Genomic DNA, 10515 nt, shown 5'->3' with positions numbered 1-10515 from the left:
GGTTTTTTGAGACAGGGTCTCACTATGTAGTTGAGACTGACCTGGAACTCACTATGTAGCCCAGGCTGGTCTTGAACTCACAGTGATCCTCCTGCCTCTGCCTCCTGAGTGCTGGGATTGCAGGCGTGCGCCACCACGCCCAGCTATTTTCTATCAGTTCTGTTCCTCGAGCAATCCCTCACTGATCTGCAGACCATCTGGCCACTGGAGCAGCTCTTCAGCTTGACCCTTGTAGCACAAATTCAACCATTGACAATACGCACACACACACACAATGCTCGTGGATGTATTCCAATGAAAACTTATGAACCCTGAAATTTGAAATTCAAGTAATTATTTTTAATCAGCAGACTGTTTTTGACCAGTTTTAGGTTTGCGAGGAAAGACTGAACAGAAATTACATGGTTCTCAGACACCTCCTGCCTTCACACGTGACTTCCCTTGTTATTAGTGTCTTGCGTTTGTGCGGGACATTTGTTGCACTTGCTGAGTGTAGTAGACAGATTTTCATCCTTGTGACCAAATACCCGAGAAGAACAACTTAAAGCAGGAAATAGTTGTTTTAGTTTAATGTTTCAGAGATTTCAGTCTGCCATCATCTGGCTGCGAGGCAGAAATATCATGGTAAAAGGGAATGGGAAAGGAAAGCTGTTCACCTCATAGCAGAAACCAAGACTGGCTTATTTTCATGAACTTCCTTTGTAATCCTGTCATATGGAGTGAACCCTCAATGGTGTGCTCACTCAAGCCCTTCACAGTGTGATTTCAAGCTTTGTTTCCCCCGTTCCAGCACCAATACCTGGTTCTCATACTTCTGTGAAATGCCCAGTATAATGCCGATAAACTTCTATTCTACTTAGGTTATGTAATGTTTGTTTCTTTGCTTGCACAGAAAGACCCTGGCTAATACTATTAGCCAGCTAATAATATTATTAGTATTATTAGCCTCTCCTGGAAAATGGTATGGTAAAAATCTCCAGGCTTGTGTTTGAATAACTTGGAAATGACCTATCAGTTAATGTCTGGTCTTCATCTCATCCAAGAAGGGAAGACTAGGAGAGTGTGACCGTGGCCAGCCAGTCCACAGTCACAGTGGTACCAAGCCTGGGGCTGGCCGGCCATGCTTTGGCCCAGGTCCCTCTAAGCCTGGCAGTGGCAGCACAGAGCAGGGACCCCTGATCCGTGACCGTAACAACACCTTACCGTGCTGCCGTGCAGTGATCTCAGCTGCAGGGAACCAGCACAAACGTTTCTCCTCTGTAAGCTGAAGAAAACTATAGAGAAATTCCCCTCCCTGCCCTTAGAAACTCTGTATGATGTTTTTCCACCTTGAAATTAGTATTCTTTATGAAGTAGTTTGTGTGACAGTCACTGGGGAATCCTGACAAGCAGCTCTTATGGTTGGTCCTTTTGGACTGAATCTCAGATTGTGCCCCAGCCCCACCTGCTCCTAGATTTAGATCCCAGGATGGAATTCACCGCCCATTTCCGAGTGTTTCCAGATCCCTTGTTCCTGAATTGGTCTTACCCACTTATATTCCATCTCTCCCACTCCCTCTCCCTCTTCTCCATTGTATGCCTGCTCCCAGCTGCTCTCTGCACTGAGCCTGCCATTCTGAACTTGCAGCTGGACGTGATGCCGGATTCTGACAGACTCTCATTGCCCTCCAGTCCCCTTAATGCAATTTACATTCCTGTCCCATTATTCCTCTTCTCCTCCGTATTTTTCTACCAGCCATCATTCTACCAGCTGCAGAACTGGACTGCTCTGCAGCCCCACTGGAATATAAAATGTTAGCATGTTGTCCGAAGCACAGGTTTCTGGAGCACCCGTGGTATAGGGCTGATTCTGTGCAACACCGGTGGGCCTTGATGGTTACCAGCTGAAGTAGTGCCACCAAGCGGCAATGATTTTACGATTCACTCACACTGATCCCATCGCTGTCCCTTGGTATCAGCAGGGGCTTTATTACAGGACCCCCACGTACTCTAAAATCCAGGAATGCTCAAGGGCCTTTCATGAAACGGCATAGTTTTTGCACATCGTTCTCTGATGCACACACAATCTCTGATGCTTTAGGATGGTTTGACTTTATAATATTTTCAACTTATACAGTTATGGGTTTATCAGCATATAGGTCCCTTCTCAGTTGAAGAGCGTTTATACTTCAAATCATCCCCACATGACTTACAGTACCTCACACATTGTAAATGCTGTCTGTGTCCATACTTGTTACTACTGTTTTGTTCCAAGGATAATAATAAGGGAAAAGTCTGTTCCTATCCAAGACAGATCTACTTTTTTTCTTTTCTTTTTTTTTTTTTTTTTTTATCCACAGTTGATTGAATCATCAGATGTGGAACCAACAAATGCAGAGGGCTACCTGTATGCGGCTGGGATTTAATGTCACCTTACTTCAGATTCGCTGAACTCTAACTCATATGTCCTTGTCTGCAGTGTGTCTTGATCTCACCAGGGTGATCTTTCATTCATTCACATTAGTTTTATGTGCACCTGCCCTGACAGGAACCGTGACAGTCCCTGCAAGCGGGCACTAAGCACAGCCTCTGGTCCCTAGGAAAAGCTTAGAAAATATATTCATGAGAGAGAGAAGGCTGGCACCTAAACTAATGTAAGATGACTGAGGGGCTGAAGAAAGAAAGGAAGAGCACTCTCCAGGAAGAGGAAGCGTGTACAAACCCCCAGAGACGAGAGGAGGCAAACGGAGGGACATTTGGAAAACAGCAAGAACCTCAGCCCACGCCCATTACACCCTTTAAGGTAAGTGGGGTGTGTGGGGGCACCCACTCTAAATGGGAGAAGCCCTAGTCACACAGAGGCAGAGCTGGGGTGCGGACAGTATGCAGAGCTCGTGAACGTGCCCTTTCACCAGAGAGCTACTGAAGCCCTTTAAGGAGGAGCGGGACCCTAACGGGCAACTTTCGAAAGGCTGGCAGGCAACCGAAAGACCGAAGCTGCCGATGTCTGGGAGCGAACCCTCAGCGGCAGTGGCAGCAGAGTTCAGAGACAGTCCAGAGAGCGAGCGGGGGCCCACCAAGGGATGGAGTTAGGGTCAGACGCCAGGTTTCCAAGAACTGAGTGGGAGCTGCTAGGATCCCAGCCAAGGCCACAGGAGATTAGCAGAAGAGGATTGCACGGAAGTGGCCCAGGGCTATTTATTTTTCCTGCATTTTCCTTCAGTGCTGGGAATTGAACCCAGGGCCTTCACACTGAGCTGTATCTCCAGCTGTATCAGTCACTTTCCTGTCGCTGGTACACGACACCCACAGCTTAGAGGAGGAGGGGTTTACGTGGCTCACGGTTTCCTTTGGATTCAGTCTGAAAGTCTGCTAAGTGCAAGGCAGAAAAGAATGGTGGAAGGGCCCGGGCAGGGGAAAGCTGCTCATCCCATGGCTGCCAGAAAGCAAAGAAAGAAGGGAACAGCCAGGGACAGAATGTCCTTTTCCAGGTCACCCCAGGGGCCTGCCTCCAAGCAGGCCCCACCTCTAACAGCGCGCTCGGCTCCTGGACTGCTGAGTGGATGGATGCACTGGTAAGCACAGCACCCCCGTGACCCCATCACCTTCCGCACACACTGGGGGATGTCATCCATGACATCAGCCCTTTTATTTTATTTTTTTGAGACACGGTCTCACTAAGTAGTTAAATTGTCCAGACTGGGCTCAAACGGGATCCACCTGACCCAGCCACCAAGAGTGCTGTAACTACAGGCATGCACCACCATGCCCAGTAGGGCTTTTTCTTGAAGGCAGAAACATCTACCAGCCCGCTAGAGCCAGCCTGAACACAGTGTCCCACGCTGCCTCTAAACACTTCCCTCCTGTCTTTTCAAGCTCCCCTTCGTTCCTTTTCTACGTTATCTTCCTGCACTCACCCTAGGTCCTCCCTCACATTTATACCCACAAATGCTTGCGAAAGGAGTTAGAGGGCATTGCAATAAATAAACGTAGGATAAAGTGACGTCAGAGACTGAAGAAAAATGCTACTGTGGCTTGGATGGAGGGTCCCCAAAGCCTTCAGGTGCACAAAGACCTGGCTTTGGGGAAGCAACTGAATTATGGGAGCTGAGGTCGGAAGAGGTGGGTCGCTGCGGTGGGACCTGGAAGGGTCTCTCTGCCTCCCCGGCTGTCCTTCCTTCTCTCTCTGCTTCCCAGCTGCCCTGATGTGAGCAGCTTTTCCTCTGCCATGTGGCTCCGCCTGGAAGCCAGCCAACCCCGGACTGTAACCATGGGCCAAAATAAACCTGTCTTCCTTTAAGTTGTAGGTGTCAATATTGTGTCCCAGAAGTGAGAAAGTGACTATGACAAATGCTGAGATTAGAAAAGTGCCTGTGTGTGTGTGTGTGTGTGTGTGTGTGTGTGTGTGTGTGTGTGTGCAGAAATCAAGCACTGGGAGAAAAGGGCAAATATTCAAGCTGTGATGTTCCGTTGCTTTTTTTCTAGGTAAGCGTAAATTGGACACTAAGCTTCCAGTCAAAGTGGAAAAGAGAGCCAAGGTCATCTGGACAGCTGGTATTGACAGAGAAGAGGAAGTGTACCATGCTGTCAAAGAAACTGTTTAAACACACAATTCATTGTTGTCAGCTGTGGTCGCCCTACTATGCAATAAAATACTAGAATCTATCTTTTCTATCTAACTGTAACCGTGTGCAAGTTAACAGGCTGCCCTCTCCTCATCTGCTCCTCTCTCCCCCTCCCCAGTGTATGTGTGTGTGTTATACTTTTTTAAAATTTTAAATTAAGTGTATTGGTACATTTCAGGTATACAATATGATGACATTCATATTGGTAATTTGTACCTTTCCATAATCTATCTTGGTTCTTATTTTTTCCCCATCCCCCTGCCTTCCCTTCAGCCCCTCCACCCTTCCCTATATACTTTGTTTCCATTTTTTCATTTTCTCGTATTTATTTCTTACCCTCTTTCATTTCCCCAATCCTTTCCATTCCCCCTCCCCTTTGGACCTTTCCTTCCTATTTCACATTATCTACGATACCTTTTGATCCTTACACTTTCAGTTTCTCACACCAGAGAAACTATTCAGTATTTACACGTATGTCCTATTTATTTCACTTAAGAGTATTGCCTCGATGTGCATCCATTCAGCTATAAATGTCTCTAATTTCTCATTCTTTATGGCTGAATAGTACTTCATTTTTTAAAAAAGACACATTTTCTTTATTCAGTCTCCAGTTGATGCGCAATTGTACTGTTTCCAAGTTTTAGCCATTACAAACCGTGCCGCTATAAACATGGGTGAGCATATATCACTGAGGTATGATGCTTTTAATTCTTTTGGGAAGATACCCAGCAGGGGAATAGCTGGGTCAAATGGGACCTCTAATCCTAGTTCTTTGAGGTATCTCCATAATGATTTCCACAGTGGCTGCACCAGTCTGCACTCCCACCAACAATGGAGAAGGGTTCCTTTCTCCCCACAACCCCGCCAACATTTGTAATTGGTTGATTTCTTGATAGCAGCCGTTCTTTCTGGAATGAGGTGGAATCTCAGCACTGTTTTCATTTACATCTCTCAAATGACCAGTGATGTTGAATGGTTTTTCATATGTTTATTTGGTATTTCTACTTCTTTGTCTGAGAAATGTCTGTTCATTTCTGTCCCCAGTGTATTTTAAAATAACTACAAGCTGGATGTGGTGGTGCACACCTGTGATCCCAGCACTTGAAGGCTGAGAGGCTGAGGCAGGAGGATTGCTCTGATTTCAAGGCCAACCTGGGCTACATAGTGAGTTCAAGGCCAGCCTGAACTACATAGCAAGACCCTGCCTCAAAAAGTTAAAAATAAATAAATTAATGAAATCAAATAGCTACAATGCAGGATTTAGAATATTTTCACCATAAAAAATCATTATTATAAGGTGCTAAATGTGCTAACGACTCTGATTAGCTCATTACACAATATATACATGTTTCAAAGCATCACATGGTGCCCTACAAGTTGTACAGTTACTATGTGTCAATTAAAAATTCACAAATACGGACACACGTGTGTGGCCCTTGGCTAGTGAAGTTCTAGCCTGGCTCTTCAAACTGAACTGCTTCCCACCTTACGGCACCCTGTTCTTCTCTCCCAATGCCACACCTTGGTTGAAGTTCCTATATTTACCTGCCTTGCAAACACCCATCATTCAATACGCTACCCGAATTTCAAAACCCAGCATAAGATGCCTGATGCCCATGAAGGTATCGCCGTCTTCCCTGGTCTTCCCCAGAGTCATTTCTCTGCCTTGTTTCCCCTTCTTTCACAGCTCTCATCACATTGTTACGTGTTGTAATTCAACACATCTGTGTCTCCTCTTAGTGAGGTTGGATAGCCTAGTGGTTAAAGTGACCACACAGGCATGAAACTCCCTGGCCTCCTCTTTCTCGTCAGTACCTGTGTGACCCCAGGCAGTTACCTAATCTCTCTAAGCTCCAGTTCTTCCATCTGGAGGATGTGAATTCAAAAAGCATCGCTCTTGTTCTCTTAGCACAGTCTGGCACCTGGTAAGCAGTGGCCTTTGAATCACTCACTCCCTGGTCCTCATGTCACCCCCCATGGATGTCTAAGGCAGTGGCCGTGGCCACAGGTAGATCCTCAAACCCAAATGAATTATAATAAAATGTAAAAGTCATTCATCAGTGGTACTAGCCCCATCTCAAGTGCCTCCTGGCACCAGTGGCTCCCCTATTAGATTGTACAAGGAAGATACCCATCGTCACAAGAAGGTTCTACTGGACACTGCCACCCTAGAGCAGGGATCCTCAGCTCTTTTATGGAGAAAGCTAGATACATAATTACTTTAGACTTTGTGGCTATAAGGTCTTCGTGGGAGTATTCACCTTCACTACTGTAGCATGAAATAATCATAGGCAACACATAAATCAATGAGCATGGTTGTGTTCCAATAAAACTTTATTTGAAAACTTTAAATGTCATCTAATTTCACAAATCACAAAATATGCTTCTTTTGAGGTCCCCCACATACACACTTAAAAATGTAAAAACTGCCAGATGTGGTAGGACATATCTGTAATCCCAGCATTCAAGGTGGCTAAGGCGGGAGGATCACAAGTTTGAGCTGTCTGGGCAACCTAGTGACTTGGTGAGACCCCATCAAAATAAAAAATAGTTCAATGTGAAGACCCTGCGTTCAATCCCCAGCACAGATGGAGGAGGAAAAGAAGGAGGGAGAAGAAGAGGAGGAAGAGAAATGCTGACTTTCTCCAGTAGTAATAAAAGCTAAGAAAGTGGAATTTCTACCCTAGGGCCACAAGAAAGAAAAAGAAGGGCAGAGGATTTAGCTCAGTGTCACCACTCCTGCCTCACAAGGTCCTGAAATCGATCCCTGGAACTACCAAAAAAAAAGGAAAGTTTGGAGCAACTTGATTTTAGCCTAGTGATACCCAGTGAGGAGTTTCAACCTCCAAAATTCCAGGTGATACATCCATTTTGTTTTAAAGCACTGTGAATAGTAATTTGTTACAATAGCAAAAGGAAATGAATACACAGACTAGTAGAAAAGCTAGATGTGGAAACAACGTGCTACAATGTGTCTGAGGAGCAACACAGCTGGCTCTTAGCACAAAGGAGAGGCAGGACCCTATTCAGCTGAAGGTTGGGCTGGTCCAAGGATTCCAGATGGTTCGCTGACATGGCTGCAGCTGTGTCCTGGAGGCCAGAAATGCCCAGCCCAGCTGGGACTGTTGGCTGGCACACTTACCCAGTGGAAATCTTAGGGTTTCAGAGAGAATACCCACAGGCAACCAGGCAAATGTTGAATCTCTGAAGTCCGGAAAAATCACTCCTACCACATTCTTTTGGTCAAACAAATGACAGGCAATCCCAGATCCTAGAAGAAAAAAATTCAACCTACTGCTTGAACGGGAAGCCTGTCAGCTCTTTGGTCATCTTCGGTCTGCCATGACTAGCGATAGGAGCCCGTTGAGGCCACCCCTGATTATTTTTGAACATTTTTATATGGAAAAATATTTTAAATCACCAAAAATCTTCTCGTTCAGAAATGGTCAATACTTTTGTGAAGAATTTTCTTTTAACGTTTTAATGCACTTTCTAGAGTCTCCATCTATTTTTGTGCCTTTCTACTGAAAAGCAGTAAATGGAGAATAGACATTTTTGGATATGGACATGGAAAGATTAATTCAGCGTGGAGAATAGTTTGTCAGGGAGACCAGGTGGGAAGCTATCGCTATACTGGAGGTGATGGCTGCTCCAGGGCTGGACTGCAGAACAGTGGGGAGAAGGGTCCATGAGTTTCTCCTCACTTCACTTTTCCACGGTTTGTGTTTGTTTTGTTTTGTTTCACAGTGTGGGGGGTTGGACCCACTGCCTTCAACACTGAGCTACATCTCCAGCCCCTTTTTATTTTTATTTTGAGACAAGGTCTTGCTAAATTTCTAAGTTGCCCAGGCTGGACCCAAAACTTGTGATCCTCCTGTCTCAGCTTCCCACAGTGCTGGGATAACAGGTGTGCAACCCCGTACCCCTAAAGGAGCATTTAACCTTTTAAAAATATATGACAAATAATTTAAATATGACAGTTTCAGGATAAGCCCTATCCAGAAACAGACTGGTAAAAGAGCCACATAAATGTGTATTTCTCATCCACACTGCATATCCATCAGAGAGCTGAAGATTCAGTTGCACATTATACTGACACCAGAGTTTCGAATTAAAAAGTGACCTCTTTCTAGAACGTCCTGCCATAGGGAATGGAGTGATGAGAAGCACAGGCTTGCTTTTAAAGCTTCCCTTGGGAAGGTCGCGCAACACTTCCTCTTGCATTTCATTGGCCAAAACAAATCAGTGACCAATCAGGTTGTAATTGGGGCGGAGCTACCTCTCCGTGATCAGAGCCTCTGCTTTTCGTTTCCCATTACAACCTTCCCTATCCCCACACCCACTTACTCCATATTTATCACCCTCTGACGCACATATAATTCATTCATTTGTTCTCTCTGTCACGGTGTCTGTCGCTTAAGAGGTCACTTCTTGAATAAGTCGAGGATGAACAGCTGAATAATAGATTATTGGCACAGGAGAAAAATCAGAAAATGTTGACTGAGTTATAACTCTGTGTCACTTGCCATGTACCTTAGGGCCAGACTAAATAAATATTTAGTGAACTACTTTGGTGGTCTTTCCTGGAAAATTCTAGAATATAAAATGTACCTGTGGATACAGTTCCCAGCAACTGAGCTGTAGGCAATTTTAGTGTTCTACGTTTTCCTGATCTTTGGCAACACAACAGCGCTTTGTGCTTGGCCCGACTCTGTGTGAATACATGAACGTCATTAAATCCCCACGTCGACTCTGGGAAGAAACTAGCATTCATGTTGCCATTAACACCTGAGCGACTTCTGCAGCTAGTCAGCAGCAGTTAAAACTTGATTTTGATCCCAAAATGAGTCACGGCATGTTTTTACCTTCTACAACGAGCATAATTTATTCCTATAATATGAAGGGGGAGGGGAAAGCTTATTAAAAAGAAGAAGGGAGAGAAGAGGGAGAAGAGGAGAAGGAAAAAGAAACAGGAGGAGGTGACTGGACAGAGAGGCAGGGAGACTCTGGAAATAAAACGCTTCTACCTCCTGACTGGCTGAAGTCCAGTGACTTTGCTAGAATAGGCCCCTGGAAAGCCATTTGTGCTTTCAAGACTCCACAGTCATTCAGATATTAAAAAATCTCGGAGGCAGCCATCTTGCTCTTGCCGCGTGCTGCTGTTGGAAAACCCTCCCTGCTTCAGATTTACCAACAGCACAAATCAAGAAAAGTTAGCCAGACTTCAGGTTCAGGTCCAGATAGGAGGCAAGGGTACAGCTCGCAGAAAGAAGAAGGTGGTACATAGCGCGGCTACAGCTGATGACAGGAGGCTTCAGTGTTCTCTGAAAAAACTGGCGGTGAATAATATAGCTGGTACTGAAGAGGTGAATGTCATGAAAGATGATGAGACAGTTACTCCTTTCAAAGTCCAAGCTTCCCTGTCTGCTAACACCTCTGCAGTTCCAGGTCACCCAGAAGCCAAGCCAGTCACAGAAACGCTTCCTGGAAAATTAAGTCAGCTTGGTGCTGACAGCTTAACAAGTCTTAGAAAATTAGTTGAACAGTTCCCACTGCAAATGTTGGACAGAAACGCACCAAAACCAGAAGATGTTGATGAAGAAGATGATGATCTTATAGAAAATTTCGATGAAGCATCAAAGAATGAAGCTAGCTAAAATCTTTCTGGTTTTTGGAAGCTGGCGTGGACTAGATTTAACAAATCAGCTATATGGTTCCAAAGTTTTACTGACACAGAGAACATCATCTGTTTCTAGTTCAGTAATATAAATATTTTGCATATTAATAATGCTGTTTGTTCAGCATCTTTTGGTCATTTGATTTTGCATTTTGCACTTCCTACCAAGATCTATTCTTTTGGTCAAAATATGAAGTATTGGTACAGTTTGAGGGCGGTTGGAGTTTTGATTAT

At 44.9% G+C, this 10515-nt stretch overlaps 1 protein-coding gene and 1 long non-coding RNA gene across 2 annotated transcripts in view; both read left to right on the top strand.

Moving 5' to 3' along the window:
- Positions 1–4758, top strand: part of LOC104857112 — an 8971-nt gene extending 4213 nt beyond the window's left edge. The window contains exons 2-3 of the long non-coding RNA XR_778789.2: positions 2528–2782; positions 4465–4758. This is a non-coding gene — a long non-coding RNA (uncharacterized LOC104857112). The remainder of the gene's footprint in view (positions 1–2527; positions 2783–4464) is intronic.
- Positions 4759–6220: 1462 nt separating this feature from the next.
- LOC104857125 (transcription factor BTF3 homolog 4-like) lies at positions 6221–10261 on the top strand. Its single transcript, XM_033767414.1, has 3 exons — positions 6221–6226; positions 6417–6529; positions 9709–10261. The coding sequence occupies exons 1-3, from the start codon at positions 6221–6223 to the stop codon at positions 10259–10261; spliced, it is 672 nt and encodes a 223-aa protein (XP_033623305.1).
- The last annotated feature ends 254 nt before the right edge of the window (positions 10262–10515 follow it).

Source organism: Fukomys damarensis, unplaced genomic scaffold, assembly GCF_012274545.1.
Source record: "Fukomys damarensis isolate Sample0158 unplaced genomic scaffold, DMR_v1.0_HiC HiC_scaffold_23, whole genome shotgun sequence".
NCBI lineage: Eukaryota > Metazoa > Chordata > Mammalia > Rodentia > Bathyergidae > Fukomys > Fukomys damarensis.
The sequence above is the reverse complement of the archived record's forward strand: the minus strand, read 5'-3'. Positions and strand labels throughout refer to the sequence as shown.

Bases quoted from the DNA above. Each gene is read 5' to 3' on its own strand.
- LOC104857125 (XM_033767414.1), top strand. The intron at 6,530-9,708 runs GTAAGCAGTGGC...AAGACTCCACAG, and splicing joins TTAGCACAGTCTGGCACCTG to TCATTCAGATATTAAAAAAT.